This window comes from Candoia aspera, chromosome 5 (assembly GCF_035149785.1).
Source record: "Candoia aspera isolate rCanAsp1 chromosome 5, rCanAsp1.hap2, whole genome shotgun sequence".
Lineage (NCBI taxonomy): Eukaryota > Metazoa > Chordata > Lepidosauria > Squamata > Boidae > Candoia > Candoia aspera.
Genome location: NC_086157.1, coordinates 58,816,159 through 58,834,435, shown reverse-complemented (window position 1 = coordinate 58,834,435; position 18,277 = coordinate 58,816,159). Strand labels below are relative to the sequence as shown.

Genomic DNA, 18,277 nt, shown 5'->3' with positions numbered 1-18,277 from the left:
AACTGTTAATAAAACAAATGGGATAGATAATTCTAAGGACAGGTTTAATTGTTTCCTCTTCTCATTTCAGGGCCGTTTCCAGCTGAAAGAATTTTGTTTTCCAATGTGACAAATACTAGCTTTCAGATTGGCTGGACTACAAATTTTTCAGTGAATTCTACTTTCCATTTTCAGCTCTTTGAGGGGGAACAACTGATACAGGAAGTTAAAACCCAAAACAGTAACCTGAATATTTCCAGACTAAAAGCAGGAACTTTGTACATTGTTAAAATAAAAACAGACTTTTATGGAAATGAAAGTAAACTAGTGCAGCGTAAAGTAAAGACAGGTAAAGTAACATAAAATATCATAATGTGTATCCACTGCTGCAGAAGTCCATAACAGAAAGTGTTGCTTTTCCAGTTTAGCATAAACAAATATGAGCAGACATTTGGTAACATCAGTGATCAAACCACTAGCATGTTATTGTCTTTCCAAACGTCCTTCCTATTTAGGGAATCAACTTTAGAGTGATTGCAGTTTGTGAAAAAGTCCCACTTGGCTATATTCAGGATGTTTGGAATTTATCAAGAAAATCATCAAAATTATTAATTCTTCATATGCAGGGAGTGGGAGATATCCAAAATAATTATTACATAACATTGGAAAAATAAATGTATATTGTATTTGCAGTAACGATTGTGGATATACCCTATTCATCAACATTTACATTTATTTTTTTTAATACAGTGGCAACTTTTTAATATAGGAACTAAGAAAGAGGGCTTTGGTGTTCTTTTCGCTTGTTTGTTTTGTTTCTATTTTAAAAAAAAATTATATTATGTATGATAAATATTGTTAGCCACTAATTCAAATTATTTAATTTGGTTTGCTAATATTTGTATAACATTAAAAGATGAATGCGATATTTTTATCTTTTCATCACTATGTTGTTTTCATGATTATTTTTATTTGTTCAAAAGACAAAAAAAAGTTCTGCAAAACTTATTACCCATTCATAGGTACAAAACACTCAGATGGTAAATATCAGTTGTTGGTCTCTAAATGTAAAGTTGCTTCTCTTCAGTTGCTTTTAAGATCTTTTTTTCAGTTTTCCATTTGAAGTGCAAAAGTGAGCTGACACAATTATTTGATGTCTAATGCTGGGGCCACAATATGATTATTCATGTTTTAACTAATAATGCTTCCCTAACTGTGTCCCCTCCCCAAATCTTGCAGCTGCCCAGAAGTTTAATGGGACAGTTAGGATAGTGAATCTGAACTATAGCTCAGAGTTCAAGAACTCAAGTAGTGAAGAGCACCAAAATTTTACAAAGATGTTTCTTAATGAGGTAAGATGATGATGATGATGACGATGATAATGATACTTTTTAAAAAACGGGACAGCTCTACAATGGACATAATCATATATTTATTTTACCTGGTGTGATGTTTAATCTAGGATACAGGGTCCATAATGGAATGTGGATTTATAATCCTATGGCAAATGTAACCTTAATTTGCAGTTTCTGAATTTGAAACAGGGATAAAAATTGCAGAACTAAAAATAGTGCTGAGCGGAACCTTGTACTCAGCTTCAAATCCACAAATTCAATACTGGGTGAAGGGAGATGGTGAACAATAGCTAGTGCCTTCATTCCCAGATTCAATGTAATCCCTGGCTTTGCTTTATCTCCATACAATCAGTTGAAGATGAGAATGAGCTGTTTGCACTCCCAAATTCCCAGTCGTCTGCTTGGGAATGGCAGTCCGAACACATCTAGAGGGTTTCAAGTTGCAAAAGCGTCATACACATGATGGGCGGTAGAGAAATTTGATAAATAAATAAATAAATAAAAGGCTGATACAGACCCCACTTAATGTATGTGCATAAAGCAAAGGCAGGAGGTAGGACTAGCGGTCATAAGCCTGTTCCACATGCTTTCAAGGAATTCCTTAATATACCATAAGAAACTGGAATGAGGTTTTCTCAGGGAACAGAGCAGCCATCTCACATTCTTAAAGATTTCTTATAATGGGAAGCAGGAATAACCTTGAGGAACAGAAGGAAGAGCCACAACCAACACAATGGTAAGATAAAAGAAATCTGAGTCTGGGCCAGAGCTGTAACCCAAGTAAGCATCTCGGACAAGACCCTCCCTAGCTCTCAAGAACATAAAGAGAGAGGGGGAGAAGCACTTTCAGACTTGCAAGATTTTGTTACTGTATCCTTATAATCAGAGTAGTAATAGCATGCATGACTTTGGTTTCCTCGTTTGGACTACTTTGAAGGGCTGACATTTTTCCATTCATCTCGGTCAGTGTTTCTTAAACATTTTTCTCTCAGGACCCCTTCCCACTTTTAAAAATTATGGAGGACCCCAAAAGAGCTTTTTGTTTGTATAGGTTATATTTATCAATATTTACTATATTAAAAATTAAAATTGATGCATTTGCTGCTGCTACTGCTTCTCATGATTGTTTGATGGGATTTTAATATTGTATTATTTTTCAACATAGGCTAGCAAATAATTTTTATTCTGAGGACCTCTGAGATGGTCTTGGGGGACCCTGAAGGTCCTAGGACCACACTTTAATTAACACTGATCTAGGTTATTAATATGCAACTAAATTGCATGTCACTTGTATTAGCAAAGCAAGTATATGCCTATGGAAATAGTCTGCTATCTCTACATGTCTGTTATTGGTTTCTTTGTTTTGTTTTTAAGAAGACATATGGCTATCCTGAGCTAAATAATTAGAAAGGTAGTTAAACAACACTGGTGGGTTATTGGGAAATCTTGTTTGATGCAAGATCATCCCATCTTCTGAATGTTTTATACTGTTTTATTCAAACAGGAAGTAAGCAAGCTTCAGTATTTGATTTTTAAATCCTACAAATCATACAATTAAAATCATTCTCAGTACAGATATATACACAAATTCATGCACTCTGTTTTGGTAACAGGTCCGTACATCTTTGCCCCCTAATATTCTTCAAAAAATGGATGCTGGTATGATTAACATTTCAATAGTAAGTATTATCCCAGGAAGCATAGTGGTAAACTTCAGTCTCCTGATTCCAGTAAACATGGATGCAAGGAATGTTTCCAGGTCTCTTCTTGAAGCTTTTCAAAACAGCAGCCTTTTCGTGGTTGATAATAGCAGTCTTTCCATTTATGGTAAATAATGGTTCGTTTTAATTTCATAGATTCTGAAAATGAGCAGTTAAAACTCAAACCAAGATTATATCATTTGTAAAAAGCAAAACAAAGTCCAATGAGTGGAAACCTATTCCAGGTCTTTTATTATTTTGCTAGAGGCCCCACCTATATATTTGGGATTTCCCTTCCTGTCCTCCAATATGCTTCGTCCAAATTTCCTTAAGAATGTCCTCCAACTTTCTGGAGCATAATCAGATGATAGGGTTCCATGGGGGAAGATAGATGTCCACAAACTATCTACCATTTCTGCAGTGTAGAGATTCTGTTCCTCCTCATCCATTGCAAAGTCAGGATTGGTCTTTTTTGTTGTTACAGTGAAGACCTTAAAGATAGCACCTTATCATCACCTAGCACTTGTTTTCTGCACTCTCTTTAATTTCCTTCAGTGGCAGTGGAGCTCCAAAATGACATCACAATTGATTTAGAGAGAAATCTGATTATTTTTACTTCAGTCATTACATTTGCATACAGTATTCACTTCTCTCATGGGTTTATCAGGGTTACTTGCAAATCATAGGAAGTACTGTGGTATTAGAATGATGTTCATTTCAAAAAGGTGGCATAATCCTGGAACAACAGGCATAGAAAACATACCCAGTGTGTTATGCTTTCATACTTGTACTGAAAATTTGTAACAAGTACAGAATAATCTTAAGAACATATCAGACTACTGTATTAACTATAAGAATAAATACTACAGTTGCAAGTACATTAAATAATAGTCACAAACTCATGTATTCCTGTTTATTATACTTTTAAAAAAACAGATTACAATGAATGTGAGAGAGAAGAAACAGATTGTTCTCCTAACGCATCCTGTTACAATATTTATGGATCTTATGAATGCAATTGCAAAGAAGGATTTATCAGTGTAAATGCTGAGAGACCTGGGAGAAATTGTGAAGGCAAGGTTTCAGTATTTATTTTCATTTTCTTCCAAATGTGCTATTCTTATTGTCATGAAATTATTAGTTCACACTCATGGTCACCATGCCAAGAATTACATGCAGTCTGTGGAGCTCTTGCCCATGGAGTAGGCAGGGTCCAGCCACTTGAACCTGCCCTTGCAAAATGCTATGTCAACACCTGTAGATTTTTCAATCTGATTTTGCTGTTAATATTTAGGTAGTCACAAATCTTTTCTACTGAAGCACTGACTTCCAGCTACCTGAACTACTGATTACTAAGGGTGCCTTTAAAGCCCACATAGATCTTAGGAAGTAAAGATGTGGATGGCAACTTGGAGCCAGTGGATGTGTAAGAGACATTATTGAGAATCCTAGAAGTTGAAATCTACCCATCAGCCAGAGATCAAGACTGGGGAAGGCTGGGTTAGAGACTGATCTTTCTGTTGGATGTGTTCTTCTTAAGTGACATCCTCCTTCCTGGGAAAATAAAGGGGGTTGTTGCTGACTGATAAAGGAAACAGTTTGGGATGGTGGTAAAACTAAAAATTCTATTACATTGGTAGTCTGATAAAATTGACATAGGAACTGAATAATATTGGGGCTGCAGGTGAATGGTAAGTCCATCCTGTAGCCAATCTTTCCTTCAGTGAAACAGGTTCCCAGTTTCTTTAGATCAGAAAGAAGAAGAGAGGACGGGGAAGATAGGCTTTGTTTGAGTTTCAGTGGGCTGGCCTGCTGAGCAGGATTAGGCCTGGGGGCTGATGTTTTTTATAAGAAGATACAAACTAAAAAACAGTGGTTGTATTGGGTGCCTATATTTATTCCCAACCCCTAAGAGTTTTACTTCATTCCTTTATCAAAGAAAACTGTAAGCAAACGTAAGTCTAAGATATATATCATTAAATGAATTTACAGTGTCAGTATTCCTTTGCAAGGATAATCTGCAGCATAACTAACATTATAACAATGCTACGTAAGTAATTAAAAGATAAATTATATAAACATAATATATATCCTACTGCTATAATATAAAATGCTAACCAAACATCTTCCTTGAATGAAGCTTGAATAAAATTTCTGAAAACTCTGGTTCTTCATCCCTTTCAAATAACTAGCCTTTTCCCCTATTCCCCCTCACTTGAAAAACAGATAAAACTCACATCCCAATGAGTTGATCTGGTATCTCAAGTGATTTATTTTTCTTATTGGATAGAGTGCCTCTGTGCCTCCCTCCCCACCCCACTTCACATTTTATTCAGCCCATCTTAGGGAAGACCTCTCATAGATGCAAGCTGAGTGGCATGAAAGTTTACAGCTATGCAACATTCTCAAAATTTGCTAGAAAAACACATTTCACTTGCAAGGCTGATCTGACACTACTGAGAGATTAAGATTCTTCTAGAATTGTCAGGAATGAATCATGAATGATTTCCAAATGGGAAGGCTTGTAATAGGGCATATCTCAAAGTTGTATTTACTGTAATTATTTGTGAAAAAAAGGAGTTGTATAATACAATTTTCAAAATCTTTTTTCTACTTGATAGTACTTTCTTCCACCCTCAGTCCTGGAGATGCACAGTCAAAGGAATGGAGCAGCACAGCTTTACCACTGACATATCCATATACTTCAGACCACATGCCTTCATCTGCTAGAGAGAATTTTTCTATTTCTAGTGTCAGAAGCTTGGAGAATGCAACTGCCAGCACTACAATTAATAAAAAAATTATAAATCGAACACCAAAAGTTCATAGTTTACATCAGATCTCACCCTTCCAATTCAGTAAGGGTTCTACTGCTGGTTCAATTAAGGAGGCGGTTCAAGTACTGTGTGAGTTTGAAAAAATTGTCATCTCCATTAAGAAGGCCTTTCTGTACCAGGAATCTATCCCAGAAACTTCCTTGTACCTAGGGGAACCTCACTGCAATGTAAGCATCAGCAATTCTAGTCATGTGATTCTTCGGACAGGCTGGGACGAATGTGGAACTGAAGTACAAAGTGTAAGTCTCTTACTAGAGAGTAAATTAAATAAGATCTAATCAAACATTAAGAATAGGTAAGTTGAAATAATTAAGGATAAAGGATTATTGGAATGATTAATGCTGAATTCAGTGTTACCTCTCATTCCACGCTGTCATTGAGGCTGTTCCTTAGAGAAAGATAATAGTAAATAATGAAAAATTATGTATGTACTATCCCTAAAGACCACATGCTGGGGCAAATAAGATTTGAGCTTTTGATAATTACGGTCTACAGTTTAAATAGAAACTGTTGCTGAAATGTATTTCTTGTTCATTTCTGTTAATGTCATTATTTTTTTTTCCAAGGACCTTCTACATATTAGGTTCCTCAGCTGAAATAAACTAGTAATTGTGATTAGATTGACTGAATTATTAGAACAAATGTCTGTCCTTGTGTAGTCAGCAGGACCTGCTGTCCTTGTGTAGTCAGCAGGACCTGCATGGTTCTTAATTTTACTATTTATCTTACTTCGTAGCCCAGCCTACTCGTATCCAGTTTTCCCCAAATCCTTTTGCTGTAACCTTTAGACCTGTCAAGGTTGTTTGAAGTTGCTGTACGTGCTAGCTTTCTAATCAGAGCATATGTACTGTAACTGCTGACAGACACAATGTAAAGCTTTAAACAAACTAACTACAAGCCAACATTTTGATTAGGGTATGAAGAACTTTAACCTCTGCATATTGATGGTTGCATTACAGCTAGGGGTCCCTACAATAGGTGAATCAATAACCACTCTATGTTTTTTTCTTCAAACCACTGCTGATTTTGTACAGCTAATTCTTATTTGCTATTTATTGGGATTATATCTCACCCTTGAACCAGATTTCTGTATTTCACTCTTTTTTCATAGCTTTACATTTTTTAGCCCTTCCTCTGAGAGAAAGGATTTTATATTTCTTGATTATTTTGATTATTTGAGTGAATGATTGATTGATCTTATTACAACAAAGGCCAGAGATAAAAGGCACAACTGAAAAGTAGAGTAGTAGAGGCAATTGTAATGGTTGATATAAAAGTATGTTAAAACTGTGGGAGACCTTTCAGTAATTGGTGCCTGATTTTCATGGCTGTTCCACAGTATTTGCTATGGTCTCTGTTATATACGATTTAAAATCTGAAAAAAAAAGGATAGATATTTAAGTATTGTCAGAACTCCCAGGGTACTGATGTAAAAGAATCAGAATATAGGCATTATGAATATCCCTATAGATGGTACACATATTGAACTGTTTGAACATCTCCAGTTCCACATGGGCAAACATTTGTTTCTCAGATGGGATTTTAGAAATCTTCCCTGTAGTAATGCTGAAGGCAAAATATTGTGCCTTGCCCAGAAGAAAGCATTCCTCTGGGGAATATCAACAAGAAGAGAAAATTGGCCATTTTCCAAAAGCCCTTTGTCACCCAAATCCTATGACAAGCTATTTACTTCTGCCTGAAATTGGATGTTAAATCTTTGGAGAAGTGTGTGCTTCACATGGTCTAAAGTTTGTAGAAATTCTAATGATAACCCACAAGTCATTAGTTTTTGTTTTACGATATTCCAGTTTAAGAGGCAATCATCAGCTATTAATGGGAGTAGTCCCAACAGGAAGAACTAGAACTTCATCCAGTAGTTTAACATCAACCTCCATGTTCTAACCTCAATTTTAGGCTTTCCTGTTTTTAATCTGAGGAGGGCATTGGTAAACTCCCTGAGTGCTACAAGTACAGATCTTAAAAATTTAGTGTGGAGCACCTCAGGGGAGTTATTCCTCATCTAAAGGCCCATTATTTATCTTGCTTTTAGAGTTCTTTCTTTGCCGTGTGTTAGCATAAATTATGTTTCAACCATAAATTCAAAATAAACAGACCTTTTAAGAGCAGATACTCACTAAATAATTATATTCATTCTTGAGTTTCTGAATGGTCCAATCCCTTTTTCTGTATTCCTTTATCTCCTTCTCACCCATCCATTCATATCATCCAACAGAACACAGAAGCTTCTTGGAAAAAAATTAAAATAATTATCTTACAAAAGGCCACAGAATTATGTGCAGTTATGCTGATGGGAAGCTTGAAAAGAATGCTTGGTAGAATAATGAAGAGGCTGAAGATGAGAAAAAAATACATACAAGATAATGATTACTGCAAAGAATGAAGATCAGATAAAAATGTACTGTATAATGTATATATAGAGAAAAAGATAATTGGAAAGAATGTAGTCAAAGAGAGCAAGGGACTGTTAAGATTAGAAAAGTGAGAAAAAATATAGGGCAATTTTGATGGAAATAAAAAATTGTTTTAGAAGCGAGTAACCTACAACAACATGAGTAGAATTAAGAATAAAAGTGATGAAATAAATTGTGAAGAAACTATATTGGAATAATAATGATACGGAATTGAAACTGATGTTGTGACATCAGAATCAAGAAAAAAAAGATGAAAATGAAGTGATAAATGCTGTGTGAGTGTTGCAAAATTGTAAAACTGAAAGGTAAGGTATAGGTACTATCATCTGACAAATGTTAAAATGTGGAGTCCTCATTTTGTGAGGTGCTCTCTGCACTGGGTTGTTTGCTTGCAGACATTTCATTACCTGACTAGGTAATATCATCAGTGCTAGTGAGTGTGGGGTTGTGCTCCTGATGTGCTTTGCTTATAGAAATTGCTGTGGGACTTGTTTAACATTTCTGTGGAGACTGCATCTATGCTTGGTGACTAGAATAATGCCACTATTATTTCCTTATATGAAGGAAATGATAGCTGGAGTGGAAGCAAACGTTCAAGGGAGTTAGTTTGTTAAGTATGCCTGGGAATGTGGCAAAAGTCTGACTGGAAGGCTATGAAGACTATTTGGGAAGAGTGTTGGAGCTTTACATTAGGAAAGGGATGTACAAATCATAATTTTGCTTTTCAGCAAGTATCAGGCTCACTGGCCAAACAGATTCCTGGACACTTGGCTTGGTTAGGCTTGATCTCAGCTTAAGGCTTTCAAATATGACATAGGATGGTCAGATAATAATTTTTAGTGCAAGTAGAATAAAACCATATTAAACAGTGTGTTGTCCTATGTCTAGGTGAATGTGCAATTCCCTGTTATATTCACAGCAGTTTAAAATCATTGTTTTTTTCCTGTGCCTTCTCATCTGCTGGTGGACTGATTCCTTTCCATTTCATGGTCCTGAAGCTGAACAGTTGTTAACTGTTTGCATAGCTGATATCTCTAGCTTGAGAATTGTTGTCTCTTGATGTAATTCTGACAGCAGGTCATTGGAAAACATGTAAAAGTGAGAAAGAGATTTGTTGACTTAGAGGAAGCATATGCTAAAAATGTGAATAAGGTTAAGTTAAGGAATGTTTTTCATAAACTGGAGTTGAAGGTTGGTTGTGATATATGCTAGAAGTAAAGCATATGAGAGAACAAATGGAATGGTTAGCAAGTGGTCAGCAATGACCAGGGAGTAAGACAAGAAGACATAATATCCCCTTGGTCCTTTAATTTATTAAAATATAAATTATAATTTATAGATAAATATATAAAATCTGTAGACAAATGAAGTCATGTTGCCTGAGAATCTGAATGAGTTCCAGTGAATGGTAGATTGATTCTACAGTACAAGGAATATTGCTTCAAATACTAATGTAATTAAGGCAGTTGTGTTCAGCAAAGAGAACGGTGTAAATGTTTACAAATTATACATAAATGGAGAAAAATTAAAGCAATTGGGTAAATATGTGTATTTCGGTATAAGGTTTACTATAGATGGGAGAATGAAAAGAGAAATTTTTATGTGTGCAAATGCTGGTAGAAAGATATGGTTAATATGTAGTTTAGTGCAAGGAATGAAGATTGGTTCAAAGAAGTGAACATGGCTGTATATAAGAATGTTCTTCTGCCCATGTGAGAATTGGATATGCCAGGAGAGACATCAATATAAATAAAATTAAGTGGGAATTGGTTATTTAAGAGGTATATATGGTAAAAAAAAAAAAGTTAGGATCAAGAATGTATGGATGATATGATAGGTTGACTACTTAAGTGAGTGGCCAGTATGGAAGAAGTACAAAATGATTTTGGCCATGTGGAGAGAATGAATGAAGATTAAGTTGCAAAAAAATATGAAGGTCTGAATGGGTTGAGAGAAAAATAAAGACCAAGAATGTCATAGCTGAATAGGGTTGATTGACTGTCAAAAAAAAAAGGTGAGAAATTTAAAGAACAAAAGGAAGTGAATAGATATGAAGAAAGCAAGAATAATTTGCAAGGACAGAAAGTCATGGAGAGATGAAGTGTATGGTATTAGCATAAACAGGATTTAATCAGTTTTCCTTTTATCTCATGCCTTTAATTTCTTTTGCTAACTACTTTTTGCCTTTTTTCCTCTGCTTTGTTGTGATGGACATATATGAAGTATTTAACATTGCATCCAAAATTGTATCAGTCCTCTATGCTATATTTTAAACTAAAGAAAATGTAAATTAATATATCTTTCTCTGTTGTGTTTATTTTTCAGAATACCACACACACCATTGTAAAAACTGTTCTTCGGAATGATCGGTTTTCTCATGGGATTATCCGCTACTTAAAGATTTCAAGTCAAATTCACTGTATCTTTCAGAATGATCTCTTAGCTTCATCTGGATATACTCCAGAAGGGTAAATAACTTCTTAGGAAATAAGAACCAATTGCATTATTTTAGTTACACATCAGAGAATTATTGTAGAAGTCTAAAATATAGAGTTCAAAGGGTACTTTCAGAAAAAAGAGAGGGGAATATTCAGAGCTGACTCTCATTTTATGATATTGTATCAAAATACAGGTAACCCAACTACAAAATTGAATATCTTTTCACACACCATTTACATTCAACGTCTGAAAGTAGCAATTGGGAGAAATTGCAGGGTTAGGATTATGTTTCCAACTATTTACAAGAGTAGAATAAACTTACTTTACATATATGAAATGTTTACGTTTATGAATATCTGTGGCCAAACTATGTCATTCTGAGAAATTTCCTATAGAAAAGAGTCAAAGATGAAAAACAATCCTAATAAAGTAATGTTAAAAAAAATGTCTTTTAATTTGTTGATGCAGTTATAGTGAACAAGATCTAGGAATCTTCTCTTTTACATATTAATCATTCACACTGTATTAATATCTATGCAACTATATTTATTTTTTTCTAGACATTGCACAAATAAAGAGTGGTATCCTTTCCATTCCTTTGGCTGAAAACAGAACACGGAACTGCTTTATTCTTCCGTAGTGTCTAAAAATAATGCTCTTATTGTGCATACACAGGGCATAGTTCCTAAAACTGGTCTACCACTGTTAACAATGGCTCATTGTCTTTCAGGGTTTATGCTGTCTTTGAGGATTTACAAGGATCTGGACGCTTCTTAACAGAAATGCGATTGTTCATTGGAAATTCTCCAATTCCCCAAAATTTCAGCATCTCTGCTAGTGATGATGTAATGATTGAGGTGGGAATTCATACAAGAGACAGGAAGCTCAAGGTGGTTGTTGGTGAATGTTGGGCAACTCCAACTAATAACTCAATGGATCCTCAGTCATTTCCTTTTATACGTGGCAGGTATAGTATACACAATGCATTAAGATGTTATACACAGTGTTAATAATAAATACAAATATATATTATATGGAAAGTTATCAGTTTTTGTAATTCTTAAAGTTGAAACACCAGCAATATAATTCTACTCTTTTGTTTGTAATGGTGACATTTCAACTCATTAGTTGGTCCAAGGCATTATCTCTTGGCCTCAGCCTCTTATTTGCTGAGTGTGTTTGTATTAATTATATTTACCTATTTGGTTATGAAAATTATTGAGGAAAAAAAAAATACACACACACACACACACACACACAGTATATGTGTGTGTGTATACACACAGTGTATGTACACACACACACACACACACACACACAGAGTATATGAATGAAAATGGTGGAACACTCCAGAATAAAATGCATTCTGAATGTTTGGTTTCTGGTTTTAGTGCATTGAGCTGTTCCAACATTTCATATACATAATTTTAGCAATCAGATTGAATATATCAAGAACTAGGGCCAAGATAGTTATTAACTGAAAAGAGATGAGCAAAACCATTCTTCTTTCTAAAATACATGTGTCTGAAGACTCTCAGTGAATCAAATGCAGGTGTATGTTATACCAGTGGCTAGCTTTCCTTTTACAAACCTCACTGTTGTGAAGAGTTGGCAAAGGGAGCAGTGAGGGAGTTTTCTTTTTGTGTTGGAGGAGGAGAGTGCCTGTGAAGAAACAGTTGAAATGTGGCCAATGGTTGAGTCCCTATGCTGAAGCACCTCAACTTGGGGAGCTGGTTGTTGGATACTTCCTCCTGCGGTAGGAGGGAGAGGTCAGATAATGGCTTCAGTCTCCAGTGGGTAATCATATACATTATGGGGGGTGCTCAAAGCATGTTATGGTACTATCATTATTTATTTATTTATTTATTAAAATTTATATAAGCCACTTGTTGGTGCATATCTGTCCTACATGTTATCAGAAGATCCCTCTATCAAATCTCTATCAAACAGAAGAGATTTATAGACTATTGGAATATTTTACTATCATTATTAGAATTATCAGCCATTTAATAGCTGCAAATGGAAGAGCATTACTCTTGGTACTCTCGTTTTGGAAAATTACCATATTTTTTTCTGATTATAAAAGAAATACCATGTAGATCAAATTCTATGCCTCACCAAATATTTAATTGATCTTTCTTTTTCAGCTGTCCAGTTCCAAACACTCATACCACCATGATTTCAAATGGGATATCCAACCGAGCCCGATTTCATCTGAAAATCTTTTCATTTGTCAATAATTCAGTGGTTTACTTACACTGCAAAATCCACGTTTGTGTTGAAATTCCTAGAAGCACTTGCAGAATGGTGAGGAGTCTTGCTCAACCAGAAAACACACTGATTATAAAAATATCAGAACTATCTGTTCTATCGGTTCCCAGAATAAACTACTTCATAAAACAAAACAAAAGAGTACAAAGCCCATAGATAGACTTAATCTTCAGCAAAAACTGGAAATGGAATAGATAACAAAAGGACATTAACTGCTGTATATGCTATTTGTTTTTATTTCTGTTTTGGTGCTTATCTACATCAGAATCTTAAAATGAACTTGCTGTGTGTCATACCTCCCTCTCTGAACACAGAGCATAAAACATCTGCTCAGCAGCAGACCCTTTTATGTACAAGTGCTTAAAAATGCTAAACAAATATTATAAAGACTTTGAATTCTGAGCCTGAAGCAAATAAAGGGTTCAACTAGTTTCTAGTACTTGCTAACTTCTATGGGAATACATAGTAGCTATTGAGAATTAAGCATTTTTTGCTAGTATCCCAAGTCTTTGTGCCTGCAAAGAGAGCTGTGGGTAGAAGATGATCAAGAATATTATCCTTCTGGTGTTAGCAAGCATAGGATATCTCGGAGATGTGAGCCATCTCAAAGCTGGAGTTACTGCATCCTACGCAGCACCAGCTTCCCAAATTCTGTTTAACTGTAACTTCTCAGTTATGCCAGTCCTTAATAACATGGCATATATATGTGATCTAACTATATGGAAACCGTGGGTTGTTTTTTTTAAGAATTCAAGAGGTTTATCATTCAGATAGAGTGGTGATAATGTATAGTGTATATAATCTGAAAATAAGTATTTATTTCATAAGCATGTTTCATTCTTGCAGAGTTGCCAGGGTTTCCGTTATCAGAGATCAGGTGAAACGATTGCAACACCCAGGACATCATGGGGCCCTCTTCACAAATTCAGTGGTGAGTAATCAGTCAGGGCTACAGCATGGGGACACTGGGTAAACAGATTAATGTTGAGAGGGAGCTCAGAATGTTTGAAAATAGACACTCCGTGAGCAGGGCCACACCTGGAGCCATCCAAGAGATGCCAGGACCTTTCTGCTCCAAAGCACAGCATAGGAATGGGCAAATTTGCCAAGTTCATTTTTGTGACTGCATTAAGTTTGGGGTTTGGATGGTTTGTTTTGTTTTCATTTCTACAAATGTATTGTATTTGGCTTGTTGAACATAATTATTATTCTAAAAGTTCCCATTAACATGTTTAAATATCTTGCACATTTCTCAGAAGCATGATATTTTCTTTTTGCTTTTGCTTGTACACAGTTTTTGCAAATGATTTCCCCGTACTAATTTTTTAAACATAATTTTTATGTATGTGGGCCTTTTAGTCCAGAATTTTCCCTAAGGTTTATGGCTGTTATTATGGATGAGCTGCATTGCAAAATTTAAACTACAAGTTTCAGATAATTACTGTTTCATTTCATGTGCTGGCTAAAAATCTGAACCAAAATAAATGTGGATGCAGATGTGAACTAAATGAATTTCTTCCCCAATCCCAGGTGGGGTCATACCTCAGCCAGTGGGGTTTGACACCAATACAGGCAGTGACGTTCCCCTTGCCCAAGCTCTCTGCATGAGAGCCTCTTAAGAGCATTCATAGCTAGAATGCTGCTATGTTGCCCAGTGTCCTGCACTGTCATTTCATGGACGCTCCCCTGTTTTTCTGCCATCTGAAACTGAGGCAGAACTGAGTACAGTCTCAACAATAACCATATGTGGAAATACAGCAAAATGTGGCAGTTGTAGTCTTCTTCAACATCATACAGAGAGGTGATCATGTGCAAGGAATATTTTGCTTCCAGTCATCCACCACCAAACCAGGCTCTCTGATGCTACCTGTCATCTATCAGGGGCTCACTGCAGTTCTAGGTACTTGGAGAAAATTATTTTCTTCACCTTCAGAACAAATGTTTCCTGTCCCTTGTTTTTCTGTTGGGAGGCTCTGTCCATCTGAGATCTCTTAGCAACAGTGGCAGCAGCAGCAGCTGTTTTAAACCACAGGACACATAAAGCAGAAAAACTGGAATCTCTCTAGCAATGAAGATGAAGCTTCCTGCAGAAAGTCACATGTGCAGTCTCTGGCGTCTCAGGTGGTAAAATAAAATAATTGTTTTGCCTAAGGTCTCAGGGAGCTCTTGCCAATCAGAATAAACTATTCGGGGTTATTTATAGCTAGTCTAACCTGATATGAAACAGCTCATAGTATATCTTGTAATTGTTCGGGTTTTTTACAGCTTGGGAAATACAGCACCACTGACCATAACAAGAAGAAAAATAGATTATTTCTACAGAATGAGATAGTTTATTAAGGCTACAATTCTCTGTGTTATTTATCATTCTAAATTATCAATAACAGACATGACTTGGTGCTTGCGCAGGGGACCTTTCACCTTTCACACACAGTTATCTAAACAGTATACAGATCACAGTAAATCCTTTGAATTTAATGGTTTTATTTTCATGCATATGATTGCACTCCTATAGTAAGACAGTACTATAGTTTTATATAATAGCATTCAATTTATACCAGGTTACAAATGGTAATTTTCTCAATTTCTTTTGCTTCAGCTGGTTTAAAGGAAGAGAGGAAAACCGGTTTGGGAGTAGGGTATGTCATCCTCATTGTCGTTGGTGCACTTGTTCTCGCACTGGGAGTAGCAGGACTTTTGGTCTGCCGATACCAACGCAAGGCTGGGACTTATAACTTCAAACTCAAGTCTGACTTTTTTAACTACCGAGCGTTCTATGATTGAACATTTCTATTTGACCACATGTAAGTTTTGCTACTCTGTGAATTATTTTTTCAAGGGATGGCTTCCCTGGCCCCTGCAAAATCCTTTAAAGTGATTATTTAGACATTTATAGCTGAACAGTATAGACTAGAAAACAATTATTTTAATTCTTTCAACCTATAATTAACAATGGGTTGTTCCGCCTTTCTTCAGTGAGTATGTGCACATGCATGTCTATTTCTGTATGCATCTTCATTGAAAAACTGGCCCCTCCTTCCTGCCTTCGCCTGCTTTGTCAAATAGCCCAAAGGAGTGCCTAGTCCAGTATACAAGCAGGTGGGTTCATTCATTTTACCAAGTCATACAGTTTGCTTGGTTTGAGCTTGGAATGCTATGTGAATGCATCCATTGTGGCTTATTTTGTTGAGCAGGTTAAACAAACCATGAGTTAGTACAATGTGAAGGTCCAGCCACTATTAAATGGCTGTGGGGAAACCAGGAGTCTGGTCCTTGTTTAGCTGTGCAGTTGACTGGATGACCATGGGTCTGGCTTTATACTCAGCCTAATCTAATAGTGGTGGCACAAGAGGATTGAAGAATGATAAGAGGATAGCAAATGTGATGTCATGTCATTCATCAAATGCTCTCTTATTTTCTCTTGGTATTCTAGCTGGAAGCTTTCTGCAAATATACTGGTCCATGAAATGTTGGAGGTGAAACACACAACCAGACATAACCACAAGCAGCTGATACTCAGATTATTGGGCCTCTGAGAACTTCTTACCAGATTTCTGTTGCTATTTCAAACCATTTGCATTATTTCAAGAGGGCAGAAAATTCACTAGTGATTTTATAGTTGGATTTACTTTTGCCCCTGCCTCCTAGTTCCACAAGTGATATCACTTACTTTTAAAAAGGTAGAACACTTCATCAGTGTGAGAGAGTAATCCAGGCAATTGCATAAGTCCATTATATACAGTATATATATATTTTCATTCTGGGACTGTGGAATCATCATTTTGATGTAGAGGCCTAGATTTTTAGAGAATAAGAATGCAATATGAGTGCTGGATGTTTGTGAAAAGAAGGATTCTGAAACTGTTTATGTGTTTCCAAATAAGCTCTGGAAAACCTGCTTAACATGTGATTAAAAGTGGTGAAAAGATTCTGCATTGCTTTTGCCATTCTACTGTAGAGGAAAAGGTGAACATGTTCCTGGATAAGAATCTTCCTCATATTTAGTGTAATTTTTTACACCGAATGGATCACACAGTGCAATGTATCCTTATCTTAAAATTGGTGTCTCCATGAAGTTGCTTCTGCAGATCTCTATTACTTAATAGCTTTCAACCCAAAATTCAGCTTTAACACATCTACTTGGGATAGAACCTTATTCATTCAATTTCTGTTTGGACAGTCACTACAGAAGCCCCAAAGGTGGGCTTTGAAATGGAGAGAAAGAAAAAAGGGAGAGGTAAAGAAAGGAAGGGAGAAAAAGAAAAAACTAGAAAACACTAGTATAAACCTACCTACAACAATGCCTGGATCTTCAATTATTTTGGATGTTCGCTAAGTCTACAAAACTTACTAGAATTTTGCTAAAGGAACAACATGTTTTTCTTATTTTACACAGCTTAATACTGCAGTAATTGCAGCAAGTAAAATTGCTGCTGTAAAATAGGTTGATTTGGGACAGGCAAAGAGCTGAAAGAAAATGCAGAGCCTTTGCTGATGTGCTTTTAGAAGCTGCTGTATTTTGGGTACATTTATTATAAATTTTCATTCTAAAGAATGCTATTTGTCTTGTAAACATATAGGAAAGAGGAACAATTTTTATAGTTACTGTTTCTGAATTTCTATATCATATTAAAATTAAGTGGATTGCACTGCTATTCTACAGTAAGTGATTTGTGAAGTGGGTTATTAGAAGAGTAGAGCTGAAAGTGAAACTGAACAATTTGCTTTTGACATACACCAAATAAAACCTCAGTCTTCAATTAGATACAGGAAGCTTATATACTTAGCTTTTGTCTGCTACTTTAATAAATGCATTTTGTAAATTTATTTGCAGTCTTTTATTATAAATTTTACTCAGTTATTCAAACCTGAGAGGTTATTTTATACCAATGAGATTTTAAGACTTGCTAATTCAATATTCATACCTTAAGGTTGCACTCCTCTGCATGAATGCTTGTAACTGTTATTTTAATCTTTGTATACCACCCTGAGTCACTGTTGTGAGGTGGGCACCTGGATAAATTATATACACACATACATACATATATACATACGCCCCACAAAATTCTATTGGAATAATTTTGAAAGCAAAACTCATGTGATAATAGCCGATCTGAATATCTGAATTAGGTTGTGAGAAGTCCATTATTTAAGAGCAAACTGGACACCCAGGAGAGGAAAATAAAACTTCCAGCAGCCCTCTGCTTGTACATTTTAACAAGCAGAGTTGATGCAGGCTTGCTTCATATTAGAAGAAAACAAAA

At 35.7% G+C, this 18,277-nt stretch overlaps 1 protein-coding gene across 1 annotated transcript in view; it reads left to right on the top strand.

The window, feature by feature from the left end:
• The window catches only part of UMODL1 (uromodulin like 1), a 47,607-nt gene extending 29,767 nt beyond the window's left edge, over positions 1-17,840 (top strand). The window contains exons 12-22 of the mRNA XM_063304698.1: positions 71-328; positions 1,219-1,331; positions 2,948-3,161; positions 3,971-4,108; positions 5,656-6,110; positions 10,629-10,771; positions 11,473-11,709; positions 12,890-13,049; positions 13,860-13,944; positions 15,613-15,817; positions 16,447-17,840. Of these exons, the coding sequence (XP_063160768.1) occupies positions 71-328; positions 1,219-1,331; positions 2,948-3,161; positions 3,971-4,108; positions 5,656-6,110; positions 10,629-10,771; positions 11,473-11,709; positions 12,890-13,049; positions 13,860-13,944; positions 15,613-15,797 (1,988 nt within the window). The 3' untranslated portion in view covers positions 15,798-15,817; positions 16,447-17,840. The remainder of the gene's footprint in view (positions 1-70; positions 329-1,218; positions 1,332-2,947; positions 3,162-3,970; positions 4,109-5,655; positions 6,111-10,628; positions 10,772-11,472; positions 11,710-12,889; positions 13,050-13,859; positions 13,945-15,612; positions 15,818-16,446) is intronic.
• The last annotated feature ends 437 nt before the right edge of the window (positions 17,841-18,277 follow it).